This window comes from Motacilla alba, chromosome 1A (genome assembly GCF_015832195.1).
Source record: "Motacilla alba alba isolate MOTALB_02 chromosome 1A, Motacilla_alba_V1.0_pri, whole genome shotgun sequence".
In the NCBI taxonomy this organism is placed as follows: domain Eukaryota; kingdom Metazoa; phylum Chordata; class Aves; order Passeriformes; family Motacillidae; genus Motacilla; species Motacilla alba.
In genome coordinates, this window is record NC_052031.1 from 35,205,344 (window position 1) to 35,225,136 (window position 19,793).

Here is a 19,793-nt window from a genome sequence, read left to right on the forward strand (position 1 = left end):
GGTGCCTCACAAATTTGTAGAAACACCCAATGGGCAGGAGGGAGTGCCAAGACACCCAATGGGCAGGAGGGAGTGCCAAGAAAATGAAGGCAGGCTTTTCTCACTGGTGCAAACCACTAGGACACAAGGCAACGGGCAGAAGTTGGACAATGTGTGATTCCTGAGGTGTCTTGTGCAAGGCCAGAATTAGGCCTCGATGATCCCGATGGGTCCCTTCCAACTCAGTTATTCTATGGTTCTGTGATTTTATGACGCACAGGAAGTTCCACATGATTACGAAGAACTTCTTTACTGAGCAGGCGATCGCTCCTTGGATCAGGTTGTGGAGTCTCCCTCACCGGAGGTACTCGGGAACTGCCTGGGTGCAATCCTGTGCCATGTGCTCTGGGATGACTACTTGGGCAGGGTGACCCACCGCGGCACCCTACAGCCTGACCCGCTCGGCTAATGAGAGACGACAGCCCGAGGCGAGCGCCGAGGCGCGGCCCGCACGGAGGGCAGGCTGAGGGCGGCGTTCCCCCGCTCCCTCCTCCCGCCCGCCGGGCCCGCGGCCGCCCCCGCCCGCCCGCCCGCTCGCACGGCGGCGCGGGCAGGGCCCGCTGCGCTACGGCGGGCAAGGCTGGGGCGGCGTCAGCGGGCGCGCGGTGCCGGCTCCAGGGCTTTAAAGCAGCGTGTAAGCTGAGATGCTACCACAGACAGCGGCGCGGCGGCGGCGGCGGCCGCAGGAGCTCCTCGAGCCCAGACGGGCGCCCGCCTTTCGCCCCCGCTGCGCCCCGGGGCATGAGAGCGGCCGCCCCGCGGCTCTAGCTACCCCCCGGGCCCCATGGCATCGACCCGCGCTGCCCGCGCCCTGCTGCTGCTGCTGCTGCTGCTGCTATGCCCGCCGGGGCTGCGGCGGGGGGCGCGGGGCGGGGGGCAGCGCCCGCGGGGCTGTCCGGCGCCGTGCCGCTGCGAGGTGGACGGAGTGCTGCTCCGCGCCGACTGCTCCGACCGCGGGCTCACCGCCGTGCCCGCCAACCTCAGCGTCTTCACCTCCTACCTGTAAGTGCGGGCCGGCCGGCCAGGGCGCACCGGCGGCGGCGGGAGGGCTCGGGCCAGCCTCCGGCGCTGACAGGAGGCGCTCCGTGCCCGGAGAGAACACCCGACTTCAAATAAGTTTCTAATCGCTTTTTAATCAGCGGGCGCGTTGTAAAGCGTTTATAGTTGTCTGGCTATCGCGGTGCCCGGTCCGGCGCCCGGAGGATCGCTGTGTGATGTGCCGTTTGGAGGGTAATTAAAAGCGATTGCAACAGCAGAAACTCGATGCGATCCTCCGGGACGTTATCTTCACCTTTGCTTCCCGGGACAGGGCTTTGAACTGCGGCCGCTGCCGATTTAATCGTTAACAGATCCCCCCTCGGGTGCAGCAAAGGCAGTGAATAAAGCACGCTCCCGGGAGGCGGGCAGCGCTCGGGGACCGGAGTGCCTGTGTCCAGACGCAGGTGCCGGTGTCCAGATCCGGGCTCCGGCCGGCGCACCCCGCCCCGCGGGAGGCTCCCCCGGGCCTCGCAGCGCCCTTCGGACAGAGCATCCCCGCCGACACGGGCTGCGGTGCTTGCGGACCGCGCTACAACTCGGGCGCGCTGAATTACAGCACGTAGGGGCAGAGCCGGCGAGAACGGAGAAACTCTGTATTAGCAAAAAACCCACCCAAAACCGTACTGAAACTTTCTTTGCTTCCTTTCTTTGGGCTCAGTGTTCGTCGTTTAGCCTCTTGTGGTGTCGTGTGTTGAAAGTGCTGGTGCTCAGTGTTCCTTTGCTGTTCTCCTTACGATCACATAGTTTTTTGTGGTTGCATGACCAGTAAGTCGTTAATTTACGGTTTATTCTTCGTACCCAGCCTAAAGTATGTCTGGTTTTGAACGTGTTTGTCCAGTCTCCATATTTTGACATGCTATTAACATGCTTGCTACTATAGTTACTGTGAAGATGCTTTCACAGCATTATGTGCCTGGAGTACTAAAGTAATCATCCTGAGCACACTTCTCTGTTAGTACCATGCTTCAAAGGACATAAAACGTATCTTACATCTGAAAAATAGAATAAAGTAAGTTAGAAATTGATTTCTATGGAAAGCATAAATATGACAACATAGACAAGGTGGAAATTAAGTGCAACCAACCAAATCGAAGCATATATTAGGGGAAAGCCTAATTTAAAGAAAATAACTTATATTTATAAAGAGGGGGAGCAGCTGAAAGACCTTTTTTATGTATACTAAGCATGTAAATACTATTCTGAAATTTTTCTTAAGATCAGTTTTAGCTTATTTTATCAGAAACATTTCAAAATCAAAGCTATTGATAACGTTAGGAGGCAGGGGTCAGCGGCCAGCATTACTGAACGACCACTTACAGTAGAGTAAAACTTTGGCTATGTGTGATAAAGATGCAGTGCTTAAGATGCATACAAGGTCTGCCACTAGTTCCAGAAGTAGCAGGTCCTGATTTTGGGTATACATAAGACACAATGTTTTCTGGTGCTTTGGAAAGCCATAAGCAGAAAGGTAGACAGTGATGGTATAAAGGCATACTTAAGCTGTACACATCCTGTGTTAAGAAGTAGAGACCCTAAATTCCTCACTACTTGGAGGAATGCTAAAACCAGAAAAACATGAGAAAATCTATTGTTTGACTGTTTTATGAAGAAAAAGAGTGCATATGTGTGGTGATGTCAAAATAGCATTGCCAGGGTTCTTCTGCCTCTGGTAACCTGCTTCTTAGGAGGATTGTGATCTAGTCTGCCCTTTTGTTTTTAAATCCTTCTGTCCTTCAGAAGGCATGTCTTTCTCCAGTCAAAAGTCCTCTGTTGTTCAGTAGCATACGCCCTGAAGTGAAGAAATGTTATTTGGAGAGGCAGACTTTTAAATGACCAGGACTGTATGCAGGCAGTATAAAGTATAAAAGACTAGTTTATACACATAGGCAGCTACACTTACCGTTTTCTAAATTTACAAGGCTGCTATCCTTGGATTGATTAATTATTGCCTAATTATGCAGAACTGTAGCTCCTGCCTGCCTTCTCCTTCTGTAAAGAACTGTCAAGTCTCATTGTCCGTAGATGGCTAAGCAATGGCAAATTTTAAAACGTATGCTTGTTATAGGCATGTTTGCCTCCCTGAGCTTGGTAATGGCCAATCAGCTGCTTCTTGATTATTCTGCTTTCTGTTTTGTTTTCTTGTTTTTTCCCCAAAAACCAAAAAATGTCTTTTTCTGCTGTGACAATTTTTACCTCAGATCAAAGCAAGAGATTAAAATTGTGTACTCACAGTTAATCTCTTTCAAGAAAAAAATAATCTTCTTCAGTCAATTCTGTTCTTGCACCATAGATATATCTGACCAAAATCAGTGTTTAGTACTACCTTGGGTTATGTTTGAGCTTTTAAAGCTTTGGGTTGATTTTTTTCTTTTATTTCTGAACTTTTTATCTTAGCTTAACACTCACATAGGAGGAAAAGGTTTTCTTATTGTGCACTGGAGATGGTGGGAAAAGCTGAAATGCTGAGGCCATTACAGGTTTGTTTTATTTTGAGACAAATGTCTATAGAGCATGAAATATTATGGTGACTGAATTTTGCATGTACCATCATTTTTTTATGATGGTGCTCTTGCAGCAGAGCTAAATGTACTCTACAGATGGACCTGCTACAATTTTCTCCATTCTCTTTTATAATCCCAGGCAGCAATTCTTTCCTCCCATCAAAAATATTTTTATTTATGATTGTGTGTCTGCTGCCATGAACTGTTACACTTTTTTAAGAGCAGGCAAGGAGAATCCATGAGTTTCTTTCCATTCCTTTTTCTTCATTTACTTTTAGGCTAAGTAATGTATTTGGTGTATTCAATGCAACTCCTGTTGACATAAATGAGAATTCCATGTGCTGATGAAGGGCAGGACTGAGTCTCTGTTTCAAATTAAGAACAGGTCACTTTCCTATCAGTTCACAGTGGAAAGAAGAAGACAGAATCTACAGGTCTTTTGCACATGGGACCCTCATTAAGTCTCAAACCAAACCCATGAGTTAGTGAAATATTGTTACCATTTGCTGTGATGTGGAAAATTGAAGTGGAGAAGGGCTTGCTCCAAGTTAGAGGTAAAGTTTATGACAAAGCCAGACATTAAAGAATCCTAACTCAATTGTTTAACCACAGGCTTGTCCTACTTTACTTAAATAATTACTCCTTAAAAATTGTGTGAAATGTGGAAAGTCCCGTTCAAGAATATTTAGTATGCCAAGTAATGAAAACAGATTTTCTTTTCAATCTCATGTGATGACAGTATAGAAGACAGCACTTAGAGATTTTTAGGTTCTTTGTTTTGGGCCTGGACAATACAAAAAAGTAAATTTACTGTAACTGCCAGGGCTGTGTAACAATTTGTATACTGTGTTTGTGATCAAAACCTGTCAATGATAAGCAGAATGTTTGCAAAATGTTAACATCATAGACTGACAGAGACATGCATGAATACAAATATAAATATTGCAGCATGTTGTCTTTTACATTATAGTTTACTTTAAAAGTTTAAATTTAGGTATATTTTAAATATTTGTGCTAATACTTGGTGAAATACTATTCATAAAATTTTTAATTTTTCATAGAAATAATTTATTAAGAAAAAATATTTCTCAAAACTTTGATAACATTGATATTATTATAGTAGAACCTATGAAGAAGAAATCAGTGCATATTATAAGGTTTCAAATCCATCAATCTTCAAATAAATTTTGTGCTTGTCAAAAAAGGACTCTGAAAGTGTTTAAGAATACTAAACATAAAAAATGAAAAGGAAAAAAATGCAATTAACCTGAATGAAAAGATAGCTTACTATTTTGAAGGTAAAGAAGTAGGTTCCCAGAAATTGACAATGCTTCTGAAATAATAAATATAGCAATTTCTGTGTCAGGAATACCCAAAATCATTAAGAACAATCCTTTGGGGTAAATTTGCATCCTTTTAGTAATTCTGATCTCACTCACAGTGCAAATTCATGTCTTGTCTCTGTCTTCATCAGAGGTATTTTGAGAATGACCATGGTTTTTCAGAGAGATCAAACGGCAGCATGGGTTATAAAGTCTCTCACACCTTCCAGATCCCTTGACAAGATTTAGGAGTTAGATATTTCATAAAATATCTGTCTTTTCTTAGGAAGTGCTTCTTTACACAGCTACAAACTTTATAGACCTTAAATTAATTAATTGTCATGTGGTTTCAGTTAGTAATCTGAATCTTGTCCTGACTGAGGATAAAGGTGAATCCAGGTTCTGGATTTAGAATGTAGTCCTAACATTCCCTTTTAAAAAGGAAACATGACATTTCCTCTCTACTGGTGGCAATAGCACATAAGCAGAGGTGAAATATACCTGTCGATAAACAAAAACTAGAGGTAAACAAAAACTGCAGAAGTAACAAACTATGCAAAGAATCATGTTTGCCAGTTTTCAAGAGAACACAGTGTGTCAAGTCAAAGTCAGTTTCTTTGAGAAAAATTTGGATTGAAAATGTATTTTGAAATATCATTCTTCTCACTTGAGAATACTGTGTTAAAAATAACGCTTTACATTGCTTCCTAAAAGAGCCTTTTGCTGCTCTGAAAGAAAAAAAGGCTCTCATGCGTTACCACTCTCCTTTAGCATCTGCTCTGTGGAAACACTGCATAAATTGACAGGGAAAAGGAAGCTGTCTTTAAACTGGGAGAAGATGAGGCACTGACAGAATGAAGGCGCCTTCACTTTGGTTGCTATCTGAAGCACATCGGACAATTGGCCGGGCAGAGGGAGCCTGACTCCAGCTGAGAACGCGTGCACTGGGCTGACCTTCCCAGTCAGCATGCCAGCAGAGATTAGACTTCCCTCAAGTGCTCCCTTGTTAACCCAGCCTTTTCTGCAATGTCATTTGTCTTTCAAATGCTTAAAATTGCTACCAATCTTTCAGTAGTCCAGATCACTTTCTTTTATTCTGTGTGTTGGCCAAGATAATATTTCATCTGCATGCACTGCTTGCTTAATTCTCTGTTGGCTATTTAAATGGTCATGATTAATACAATTTATGGTGTTTTCCCTGATTTCTGTACTTGAACTGTCCAGCAGATCTGCTTCTTTTCCCAGTAAAAATAATGGTAAATAAGGTGTGGTTCCTCTGGCTCCAAGTAAACTGATTGAAGGCAGAACATGATGTGGTGTTTTTGACACACCAGAACAGCTTTAGACTTTGGTTAGAAGAAAATACCCTAACATCTTTTAAAAAAAATAAGATGTGATCAAAGCATGCTTACTCCTCAGAGATTTACCAATTCATGTGGCAAATCCATATGCTTTATTCTCTGTACTGTTTGCTGAGAAAACCTGAGAATCTCCTGTACAATTTTACTGATCATATGTGAGAAATTTATCACCTGAAGAACCATAAAAGACATAAATGTGGTTGGGGAGGGGGTAGGACCTGAAATTATGTTGCTGACACTTGCTGAAGGAGTGCTACCTTCTTCTGTCTCTCAAAATTGAGGTTTAAATTTAAAAAAGTACAAAGACAGTGAACTGTTTCAGCTGTATAGGGCAGCGACTCATGGTACCCCTGACTTAGTCCAAGTGCTTTTTTTTTTTTCCCGAAAGTCTACTGGCAATATCTGGTAAATTTTGAATTAGATACCTTAGAATGAGTATTAAAGAAGCAGCAGCACCCAAGTAGAAATACTGTCCCGGAATGTCTTTGCCATTTAGATGAAAAAGACCCCCAGCCAGCTCGTATTATACTAAGCACCAGCAATCCCTGGGTCTCTAAGCAGTAATGAAATGGGATTGCAATGCAAGTTCCCAGGAACTGGTGCAGTTTTATCCGGCTTTGCTCAGACAGTACATTCTGTATCACCTTCCAGATTTATTATTTTGCTGGTTTTTACTAATTTTTAGCTATGAGCTTTGGATTTTAGGAGCTGTGGCCACAGCACTGAGATCATTCCCTGAAAGGACAAGTTATATTTTCATGTCTAGTCACTGCTACAGAAAATAATTAATCTGAAGTGTAGTGTTATCCAACAATGATAATTATAATAATCAGCCACTCCCAAACTGGGACTTTATTGGTAACAAATGGGCTCTTAGTTTGGGTCCAATTGTATGATTTGGCTTCAGTCCTGCAAATACTTATCCAGATACTTAACTTCAGTGTCAGCAATGGTTCCACTGAAATCACATGTGCAAATGTTTGTTGATCAAGGCCTTTAATAATTCTAAAACAATCATCCCTTTCCCATGTATCAGCTCATTTGTGGGGAATAGTTTCATTAAGCAGTTCACCACTGTCTCATTGCACAGCCTAAAGCATTATGTATGTCATAAATCATTTAATACCATTGTTTATGAAAAATTTTCAAAATCTTGGACTGATTCGAATATTTAGTTTTTATCTGGAATGCACCATCCTCCAACGGTATTAAATTATGTAATTGCAGTGAAATAATTTTAAAGACATATTTTGATTAAAAATTGCTGAAACTTTTTGCATTATACTTCAGAAGTATAGTTGGCTTTGTACAGGTGATATAATATTGTGTGCATGGAGATGCCTGTGCTTAGACAGATGTCAGACAAATTTTTTAAAGTATCTATCAGTCTAAAGCAGCACAAACAACTATAATTCCCACCATATAAAATCTCTCCCTGCTTTTGATGACACTTGATTAAATGTTTTCTATTTTGTTGAGAGTAACCATGCTTAGTGAAATTACTAAACTTAAGTACTAATTACTTAAGTAAAGCAGAAGTATTTTTTGGGTTGGGACTTAATGTGCATAATGATTGTGAATAAACTTAACCCTTTTTTGTGCTTGGGTCATACAGATTTTCCCATGAAAAGTGTACAATAATTTGATGCTGTTATTTATGAAGGGAAGGTAGGAGGTGGAAAAGTAAAGCTGGTGTTTGGTACTACTACTTGTCTTTTTTTTTTTATTCTGTTAGTTTCTTCACCTAACACTTCAGCCTGTTTTGTTTGAGGATAGAACAGTTAGAGCACTGATATTACACAGAAATAGGACTTTCCTAGCCCTTGTTTCTGCAGCAGTAGGCATCTTACGATGCCAGTTGTACCATGCCTTCTGGATCCTGTGATAATAAAAATGCTAGTGTAAGTGAATGAAAGAACAGATGTGAGATGATGTCAGCATCAAGGGAAGTGTAGCTGCACTGATTTGGCATTCACTGAGTTTGTAAATGAGTCTCTGTGTACCCTGAGGGGAGAAGGTCACAGCTGGCAAAGGAAGCAAGTAAGATAAGACAAAGTTCTCTCTCATCCACGATTGAAAGTTGCATGTTCTGAACCACCTTGATGAGTAACTTGCCTTTGAGCTTGATCCTTAATCAGCTTGGTGTGGAGGCTGCCTCAGAAATTAAATATTTCTCCTGTTGGTCTCACATATGATGAGGCATTTATGCTTGTAGTGGAGGGTGAGACCAAGTTGTCCAGTCTCCAGAAATAAGATTTATCCTTAGGAAGATGCAGAAACCAAAGTTTCTTAAACACCATAATTCACAGAGATTGTCATTTTGGGAGCATGAGAAAAAGACAGAAACTGCTTCTGGGAACAGGAACTATGATCAGTTAGCCATAACTGGGATTCAGGTAGAGAGACCTTTAAGTCCTTCTGCTCCTGGATATAGTAATTTATGGATTCAAGTAAATCACACAACTTTTCTCTAGTCTTACTCCATATATGTGATGGCTGGGACAACTACCTACATTTGAATTTGACTAACTTGGTGGTAGCTGAAAAAAGCTGGAGATCTGCAGATTAAGAATGCTTAATTAGGTGCTCATTGTGAGCATGACATGGTAAAATAAGGAAGGTCCCAAGGAATTTTCTTCTCTTCTAAAGGGTGTGTGTCTGCCTTTCAGTTTTGCTCCTGGCTGTCTATGTGATCTGAATTCTATGATATATAAGTTTCTTCTTGGAATAAGTAAAGTCTGTGCAGGCATCTGAGAGTAATATTTGACCCGCTGACAAGAAATACAGGATCCATACGCTTGGTTCAATATTGAAGTATTGCCTGCGCTTGTGCTGAAGTTGTGCAAAGACAAGGAGTTGGAAGCAGTCCAAAAGAGGTGCAGGTTCAACTTTGTGACCTGACAAGGGTCTCAGGGAGTACATTCCTGTCCTAGAGTGTCCCTGCATAAAGCCTCACTGTATTGACTGTAACCTGCAACAGGCACACACAATTATATGAAGCTTAACAGAGCAACATAAAGTACATAAAGAACAAAGAGACAGGGAATCTGCCTGTATTGGTGCCATAGAATAGTGACATGTACCTCTCATCAGGCAGCTCAACCAATTTTAAACATTTTAAACCCTCAGGAGAAGTGGCACTCTAGTCTAGCACTAAATTCTCAATTCACGTTTGTGCCATGTGTATGCAGTAAGACTTTGTAGTGTACAGTTACTGTGGCAGAGTTATTATCAGAAACATTTGTTTTCTTAGTGGAGATAAGACTTGAGGATATAGTTATGGTGGGGTGAAGAGTAAAGGTGTGCAGTGCTGCTGATAGGTGTTTTTAAAATTTGAATGTGAGGCACTGTGGCAGAGTAATTGGTAGCAGGAAAAGGGTCCCATGTGGTCTTTTTTAGGCCTAGCACTAAAAAGGGACAATGTGAAAACTCTTGATCAGAGAATAGCTGTCTGGGAAGATGTAAGTTCCTCAGCATATGGAGGCTTCACTTTGTCTCATACCTGCATATATCTAAAATAGTGTGAACTGTCAAGTGCCAGAACTTTACTTCCTTCTTGCCAAGACAGAATATGTGAAAAGAAAGACCAGGACAATCCCTTTGGAACATCCTGGAACTACCTGAAGGCCAGAGACAGTACAGAACATAGTTAAACACATTCTTGGAATTTTGAGGTACATGTTTTTAGAATAAAAAAATGTTTACTGAATATGCACTATGATCTCAGAAATGTTTGTTAGTCCACAGCCTTGATGAACAGCACCTGGGATAACCTCCTTTCTTTCTTATCAGAAACCCAGTCTGCTCCCAGGAACTAGTTCTGTCTAATGAGCTCCTGTTTTTTAATTGACAGCCATGGAAACTAATTTTTCTTGCTTGAATGACAATTCAAGTGGAACATTTTTGCTATCAAACTTTCAAAGAAAGTTACCGACTCGAATTGTGACCACAACGGAAAATTGCTAAAGCCAACTAAAGCAATTACTCAAGTGACTAAAGCCAGCTCCCTTGCAACCCTATAAACAGCAGTCCTAAGTGAAACCCTTTGAGCTCTCCATGTTCACAGCAGGCTCTGACCAGGAATCTCCTTCTGTGTGGAGATTCTCCTTCTCAGAGCCAGTGAACTCTCAAGTTTGCTATACTTAGAGAATCACTGCCAAATGCCATCCATAGAACCTAGGTCGATATCCCCACTCCTTAAGGCTCAAACCTTCACCTGTAGAGAAGATGCAAAGGCATCTGATATGAGTTCTGCACTTGAACAGGAATTTTTCACAGATCTATACCTTGTACATACTCCTTTAGGTGTTTGTGTGAGTGTGCCTATGCTATAGCAAATGTACTGTGAATGCTTCTCCCTTAGATTTTTAAGTGGGTTAGGTTCATAAGGTACCTCTATAAATGAGTTGCTATTGCGCTTATAGTAAATTCTATTGAATCTTTTGACAAATTGTTTAAATTAGGCTATTAAGTGCTGCTAAATTTAAATGTGGTTAAAATCTTTAGGTGCAAGCCATTGGTCAAGTCTACAGCTAAATTTGGCAGGCAGATTGGCTCTAAACTTTGGGACTAACAGGAAGAGTTTCTCTTACTCCTTTTAATCCTTACCCTTTTTTTCATCCTCAGACTCCACAGAGATAATTTTTGTAAATTTTTAGATTTTTAGTCTGATTTTTCTCTGTGTGCTTTAACCATCTAGTTAGCAGTAGAGTGAATCTTGCCAATGAGTTTTGTCATGCTTTCACTTTAATATTAAACCTGCTTTTGCCAGTGATTCTTTGAACAACTTGAGACACCCACTCATGACACAGATTTCTGTGTGCCATTCCATGTATATAAATTAGTAGATTTATGCCGAGGAAGACTTCATATTATTTCTGCTATGCTTATACTAATGGAACCAACTTAATTGTGTGGAATTGGTACTGCTAAAATAAACTGAATTTGAAAATTTTGAAGATTTTGAAAAGTATTAATTAATAAAATTAAATTTAAGAATTTGCTTTGGTTTTAAAGTGCCAACTCTTGACAGAAAAGCTTCTATTGTATCATTAGTATGCACACTGTCCATCTTTTTGATGTCATTTTTTTCTTTTGAAAAAAAGTATTAGGCATACCATTGAGTGATCATCATTATTGCCTTATTTGCATCAGGATGCAGACTCTGGCAGGTGAGTTGTGTTGTGTCAGGGAGTTGTGTCAACTGTACAAATATTGCAGGAGTTTCAGGAAGGAAGGAATTTCTTTTGTTTTTCAGTCCTTTTGTGGCCATTGTTGATAGCATTAAGTGAACAGAGCAACAGGTTTTTTTGGAGGATGCTTACGTTGAGCTGTACTACATTCATTACACTCATAGGTAGAAACAACTGTCATACCAAACAGAGTTATCAAAATCACATTTCTGTACATATTGGTGCCTCAGCTGTTCTGCCTTCAATGGCTGTCTCTGGTCAATTTGTGAAGAATCCCATAAACCTGAATCCAGATGTGGTCTGTTTTCTACATTTGTCATCAATCATGGATACGGCGTCTTGTAGTCATGCAGCTCTATGTTCCTGCCTGTCTTTCCATGAAGCAGTGCTGGAAGAGCATCAGATTTCACAAGGAATTTGTAATATCCAGATTTACTGGATGGTACTATTTGCAGTGTTGTATCTCTGTGTGGGAAGTCTATAAGGAAATGCTCCCTGCTCTCAATGTGCTGCTGGTTTAATCCCTTCTGATAAGGGTTTATGAAAACTAATTATGAGCCAGTTTGGTCTCCAGTGAAGCTAGAACTGAAACTCCTTTCAATGATGTGGATGGAATCCCTGGTATGCCACAGTTAGTTTTACAGTAGAGGATTCTGTTGGGACATGATGAGTCTAATCTAAGGGAAATTACTCACTCTTTATCCAAGTATCTCCATATGTTGAATACACAAGCAGGGTTTTTTTTTAGTATTTAGTGAATCAGTAATTACCAAAGTATCAATGATAGTAATTAATTGTTAATGACATTCATTAGTGGATTGGATTATCTTAGCGTGGAGAGCTTCCATTAAGTTGTGTTCACAGTTTTTATAAAGCAGTATTAAGGTGGTTGTTCAGTAACGACCAAATGAAAATAAGAAATCTGTGAATCATCATTTAATAGTATGATTTTGGTACATGAATGAATGTCCCAGCCACAGGAGAATGATAACAGAAAGACATAAAGGAAAAAATACACCTTGCCAGCAAAGGATTATGTTTATGTTCTTTCAGTTAATCATATCACTACTGGTATTATAGATAATTTTTTTTTCTCTACCTATAAATGGCTTGTCAGAAAAAAATCCAGAAATTAAAGGACTTAGTAATTTAACATTTTTTAGCAGGTTTAGACATTAACTGAGTGTTCCTCTATGCTGCTGAGTCTGTTTACAATGAAATGCTTTGGGCCAGCACTAATCAATAGGACACTTCAGAAGATGGGTCTAAGGAGTAGACGAAGCAGCTGGTGTATCTGTATGCTGTTTAACTCTTGGAGCAGCTCCTGGCTCATTGGGCAAACTGAAGTCTTCAAGCAGAGTGACAAGCAAATGCCCAAGTCAGTCCCCTCAGGTACAATTAGAGCAGGCCTGTTGCTCCTGCAGTGACCCTGGGTGCACTTTGGGAATGCACGGTCCAAGGCTGTGCAAGCTGACCCAAAACAAACAGAGCTGCACAAAGTGGAAGAATGACAGAGGACAAAGGGAGTTCAAATTTTTTCTTTATACGCTATGGCACAATTATTGATGAAGATGAAATATGAGGTGGAATTTTTCAGTAGTTTGAGTACAAGATAGAAGCTTTGAAGTTGCATCATAAGATGATTCAGCAGTGCTGCTTCAGAGCATATAGTTCTTGAGTTAGTATTTTAATTATGTACTATATGTATCTCTTCACTTGTAGTTAAAAAAGACATATTGAATGTTTTGTTCTCTGTCAGGGCAAGTACAAAGAAAGAACTACGGGGATTGATTTCAGTAATATTTGGTTTTAAAAGTGTAGAAAGAAACCCCAACAACAGTCATTTATGTTCGCTTTTATATCATCCATCCACCAAAATAGATAATGTGGACTATGTAAAATCAAGAGTTTTATTGCCTGTGAATATTGGTTTTATTTCTTTTTTCACAATAGTCCTGTCCATGCAGTTGTCTCTGCCAGTTTTAGTAAAAAATACATAATTAAATGTTTTGATAAGCAAGATAATTGTTATATTTACTGATGGCATGACATCATAAACTAAGTTTAAAATTATTACCAAGCATTCAGAGAATAAATTAACATAATATTTTAAGTGCTAATGTATTAATTAACATGAGACACAATATTGGTGGACAAATATTCAAACTGGACAAATGAAAGTGCGTGTTAGGCCAGTGGAATAATGTCTTCAAACATGTGACATTAAATAGATGTGCAATTTTCTGTGAATAAATTAATAAAATGCAAGATTCCTGCTGTAGATAAACAAGTCTGAGATGTCACTGGGTAAGTATATACATAAGGCTGAGTGATATTAGAATGAATAAAAGGCTGATTACCAGTCTGAATACCTGTTCTGTCCCTCCTGCTACTCTACCAGTATTTCACAGAGCATGTGATGCCATTGACTGTGCTACTTACAAAGAAGAATTCAGCAAGGGATATTGGAGTAGAGTTTATGCTGCTTCTAAAATTCAGGAGCAGGGGTGGCTAGAGGTATATTTTACTATTTTAAAATATTTTTCTCCACAGGTTACTTAAGACAGCGACACAGTTCACAAATAAAGGCCTTACGCTGCTTCTTAGAAAAGCAGTCAGCTCATGTATAGATAAGGAGTTGTTTCACTAATCATAACTGTCAAGCAGAGAATTTAAAGTGTCTTTGTCTGGCTTCTCAGGAGGTTTGCCATATACCACTGTGTCATCCCAAGGGGGCTGGAGGTGGATGAGAACTGTTCAGACTGATCCACTCCTCCTCAGTTCTGTTAAAAATGATGGTCTGTCGGAACTGTAAGTTTAGTTCAGCTGTTCAAGTCGTTGGCTGTTCTTGGATCTTAAAAAAAATTTACATCTATATTATTAACTATCACATGAAGAAGACATGACAATATAACTATAAGCTTTGCTAGCTCTGAGCTCACCAGTAAAATTATTTTATTTGTTATACATATTATGTTTTCTGGAGACATAAGTGCAGGCTAATGCCAATGTGTGCATCTTCAAGGTAATGATTTCAGCAGCAGTGCTTCTCTATAGTGCAGTGCCTCCACACACCCTTTTAGTCCTATCTTCATAAGCATAAAATATGTTAAGATACAAAAATTAGTGTATTTTTTCTCAGTATCTGATTCCTTCATTCTGTCAAAGTAGAAATACTGTTCAGCTGTACATTAATTTTTTCCTTGGATACAAAGATATCCTGTGTTCATGGAAGTCTGGCAGTGACTTTATTTTGGATACAGCTGTTGACCTAGCTGGTTTGTGTCTGGAAGGAAAGATGGATTGTGCTGTGACTGGTGTGACATCAGGCAATCGGCTGTGAGTCTATTACCCCCATATCTTCTGCTCCTTTCCTAGTATGTCCATTTGCCCTTTGCATCTCTAAATGCCTACAGAGATTTTACAACCTTTATCCTTACAATCTTTAATGCCTTACACCAGAAAACAAAGCTTTTTCAAGCTTCTCAGATTACTATTCCAGATCTAGGAAGAGACTTTTCCAAAGATTTTTGTAGCTATTGAATCTGAATTAGATGTCTTATTTTTTAGACATTACCTGATAAGATAAAGAAGACTGTTTCCTTTCTAAGTTGCACTTGACAGAATACATAGAGATCTTGTGTGTGCCTGTATACAGGCTGGGAAATAGCTTCTTGGCATATGTTTGAGCCTTATAATATTTATTTTGTTGTATGCTCTTACAGTAAATTGTTTGGGATTTTTAAAATTCCTTTAAATAAAGTTCTCAAAATAAATAGTGAGTGTCTGGTGAATACATTTTTTTTAAAAATTATTTACTTACCAAAAGGATAAAAATACAGAGTAATTGAAATCAGTGCCATCATTGCAGAAGCTACCTTTGAGAGCCAATTTGTTCTTTGCTCTAATTACTCTGCCTGAAAGAACAACAGAATGAAGATATTGAAGATATGTAGGGTTCAGTCCAAAGATTGTACTTGAGAGTATGTAATGAAATCTTACAGCATTAGTGCTTTAATGAAAGATGTGAGAAAGAGGGCAGGAAAAGGGTGATTTGTATGCTTTATTTTCTGATACGTTTAATTTTTACACTTTCACTTTTGGTCCCACAAACACAGAATTTCATCTTTCAAAAGCAGAAGAAACCAAAATGGTCTCTTTCTACAAGCTGTGGAAGGAAATAGATTTAGGACTGGCTAGATCTCTGAGGAGAAAAAACTTTGAAAATGTAGACCACCAAAAGTGAACTTCCAAGGTGCCAGCATACGTGCTGACTCCTGAGAGTCCTGGCTCAAGTGCTGTTGATGATTTTGCTTAGCAGGGCAAGGCACTGGGAAAAGAACTTGTTTTCTGCAGCAGAATTCCCTGTGTAGGAGTTACTTGTCTTTGCTAGTTAAGTTTCTGAATTCACAGAATTGGAAGAAGACAGTGCTCAAAGTTTTCTGGAAGATTGGAGTTGGAAGAGGAAACTCAGGGAAAAATGTGCTTCCGTATTAAGAGTCCCTCTGAAACAGAGACATGTTTAGACATTCATATTGGCCTTCCCCCCCCACCCTTGGAGCCTATTGTTCCCCCACTCCTGCTCTAGGCTCCATCTCTTTCAGCTGTGCTGACTCAGCTGTTTGTTGGACTGTGCTCGTAACCAGTTCTGTGAAATAGTCTCGTTTAAAAAGAAACACATTTCTGGTTGAAAAGTATGTATCTCATTTCACTGATGCACTTTAGAATGTAGCCACAGAAACAGCCAGGCTAGCGGAGCTGAATGGACCGAGACAACAAATTGGGCGCTCAGTGAGCAGATGAAGGGGATCAGAAAACTTTTCAAGTGCCCTTGCACCGTTCCAGATCCTATGCAAAAATGACCCTACAGAAAACCATAAGGACAGGATTTTCTTATCTTTGATTTAGTTGTAGTCATGTGCTCATTAGCAAAAGTCTTTTCCCTTGATTAATTTGGTATAGTTGATGAATAGTATTTTGTAAAAATTTCATTGGCGATACTTATAACAGACACAATATAAATTCTTCAGAGTATTCCAGATGAATCTAGAATTTAGCAAAACTGAGCACTCAAACATTCTCAGAGAATCTGAGTTCATTTACAGTGCTTCAATTTAGTAGTCAACCAAGAGGAAAATTTTCACTCAGACGTATCTCTAAAAGTCACAGTTCTTGAATTTGTGAGTCTAGTAAATGTGAAGTATATACACCAAATTTACACACAGATAATTTCAAAATAATGACTGGGTAAAAAGCTTTTTCCTTAAATAAGGAAAGAAGTCCTCTTTATTCCATATTGAAGTATGGGAAAAACATTTTTGTCTGCCTAGTGGCAAACTTCACCCCAGATATAGGTATCATTAGGTTATAGAGCACATAAGGCCATATTTAAGATTCATCAGATATGACCTTACCATTGAAAATGTCACCTCACTCTGAAAAAAGCATGAAATATATCATCCAGAACAAATTATTAACATTGATAATAATTATTAACCCAATAGAAAGAAATATGGCTTATGTGTAGATACTTAATATCTTGCTACAAAAATTATTCCATTCCAGATGCCCCAGCACTATTATGATAACAATAACAGAACAAAAGCATTGTAAGAAGTGATTGTAGCAGTCAATTTCAAATATATTTGCTGGTTTTACCATATTCCATATGCAGAAAGGCAATATTCTTTTCTGTCTTCCAGCTTCCATTGCTTGCTGTGAATATCAACCAAATTCTGCATCCACAACCAATGCTCAACAAGTAAAACAGATAAAATTGCATCAATCAACCAAATTAATAGGTTATCATCTTGTGTTATCCCTTTACCAAAAAAAAAAAAAAAAAAAGGCAAACTTTTTTTTTGGCAAAAATCTCCTAAATCTTCCAATTTTATGTTTTGCTTTTCTAAAATTCCAGAATGTAAGAAATGGTACTCTTGGGACACTAAAGAACATATACCTTTATAACTGAATCATCTCAACATGATTCTCTTACAGAAGCCAGAAACTGCACTTTACATGAGACATACAGCATGACAGCATTCATCAGAACTTATTTTTGTTGCTAAGATTTGTATTTTAACATTTTCAAGGCAGTTCTGTATTTCTGGATTATCAAATATCAAAACCCTCAGATACGTTTTAGAATCACCACCCTCTATATGTACTTAACATTATAAGAAACTATATTAAATGTACAACCAGGTAAGTACAGCTGTATGTTTCTCTTATGTGGTGTTTAAGGCAAAAAAAAAAAACAAAAAAAACAACTTACAGATGCATCTGTAAAAAGTGTTTATTAAAATTGACTTTGTTTTACAGTTTAGCAAACTCTGCAAGTAACCTTAAGAGCCTGCTCAATTCATTATCATTGAATCAACAACCAGATCTTCTTTCTGCCATTCCCTGGCAGGATTAATGGATTTTGGCATGATTTGTGTATTTAACAGTGAAAGCTCTTGCTGGGTAAGCTGGCAAGCTTGACTAATTCTCAGTTGTGCTAACTTCATAAACCTATTTTAAGGTTTTAACTTTGACTAAAGATTAAAGATAGTGACACATGCTGCTACCTTTGAATGCTTATTAACCATGATTATGGTTAATAAGTGTAACTAAAACATCAAATATATATTGTATGGTACATGTGAATATATGCCTGTTACAGATATTTTTCAATATTTTGGGGTTTAAAGTGAGATTCCACAAAACAATTTATGTACTACTATTAAAACACCTGGATATATCTAATTGCTTGAAATATTAAATGATACTTTTTAATTACAAAATTACTAAACCCTGTAACAGGAACAGATCATTTATATTACAAAACAACTTACACCTGAATCAGAAAAGTGAGCAATTATTTTATTTGATCTAAAGCTGGCTTTCTCAGCAAACCCATTTTAGCCCATCAAGCATTCCAGTTTCTATCGTTTTTTTCACCTTCTCAGACAATCCTGGAATCAGTATTCAGAAAAGCTTGAAGAAAGGAGAAAAGAGAGGAAAAAATATTTTCAGCCTGTCTGACAAGACTACATAAAAAGCTTGTGATCAAAGGATCTTAAATACACGTTACTGGTGTGACAAACAACATTTTTGTCCTTTTATTAGATTTATTTTCCTTCTGAAAACTGGAATGGCCAGAGTATAGTTTGTGAAAGAAAGCTGGCAGGGTTGTATTCTTTGATTCCTAATTAACACCTTCAGTCTCAAAAGAGAACTAACAGAAATACCATAAAATGTTGCAGCTGCATTGTTATTCCGCTTGGTTGGTTTGTTAAAAGTCGGCTGGGCATTGGCAGCTGCAATAAAGGAGAAGCTCAATGGATGTTTTGTATTGTGCCCACTGAAGTGAAAGAAGGCAACCATTTTATTTTCAAATGGGCAGCTGCATAGTGATGTTTAAATGGAGCTAAATGTGAGATTTACTGTTAATTTATAGTAATTGGTTATAAATAAAGTGGCCATATAGCTCGGCTTTCATCTGTTAAAGCCACAGAACACAAACTGAAGGAGAATGAGTTATGAAAGGTAAAAAGTTAAGAGTAAAATACTAGAGTGATGAAAAATGCAGTTACTTAGAAGGAGCAATGGTATTCAGTTTTGCAATGCGATGCAGCAGCCACCTTGGAAGCAAGTATTCAAGCCTTTTTAGAGAGTGCTTTGAGAAGAAAAGGTAGACATCCCATTGTCCCAGTGTAGAGGAAACCAATGTTTTAATGCTGGGGTTAGAACCAAGTGCAGCTCTGCCTCGAAAGCATAGGCTTGTATTTTCAGTAGTTTAATAAAAGGAGGTGTTTAACTCTGGTCAGATGAATCTCACTGACATTCAAAAAAAGTAATTAGGGAAATATGTAAATCTAGATGTTTCATCAAATGCAAGCTAAGGGGTTACCAGTTCTTTCCTTGCACAATGACTGAACTAAAGAACTTCAGTGTCTGTGTAAGAACCATTGTCCCAGCCCCAGAGCCCGTTGGAAACCGAGTCCAGACTGGTCGTGGGAAATACCTACATATTTGACACAGGCCCCATTTCTGAGAGAAAAGGGGGTGGAATAGAAAGTATGGAGATTTTACTGTTGCGTTCTAATCAGCCATGATCTGCCTAATTTGCTTTGATCAGGAAGATAAACTAATTTTCCTATAGGCTAGATAGAAGTAATTAGCAATCCAATGCTTTCATGCCTTTGTAAAGGGTAAAGAAAAGAATAGCAGAAATTATAATGATGGGAGCAAAGTACCCCTTTTCGGCTCATCTGAAAACATTGTTAACTGAAAATAGGATGGTGCCATAGGAGAGAGGCCCTGATTAAGGTGCTTTTTTGGGCTGGGATGTCATTG

General features: G+C 39.1%; 1 protein-coding gene across 1 annotated transcript in view; it reads left to right on the forward strand.

Annotated features, from left to right (window-relative positions):
* The first annotated feature begins 577 nt into the window (after positions 1-577).
* The window catches only part of LGR5 (leucine rich repeat containing G protein-coupled receptor 5), a 92,237-nt gene continuing 73,021 nt past the window's right edge, over positions 578-19,793 (forward strand). The window contains exon 1 of the mRNA XM_038154784.1: positions 578-1,041. Coding sequence (XP_038010712.1) covers positions 824-1,041 — 218 coding nt within the window. The 5' untranslated portion in view covers positions 578-823. The remainder of the gene's footprint in view (positions 1,042-19,793) is intronic.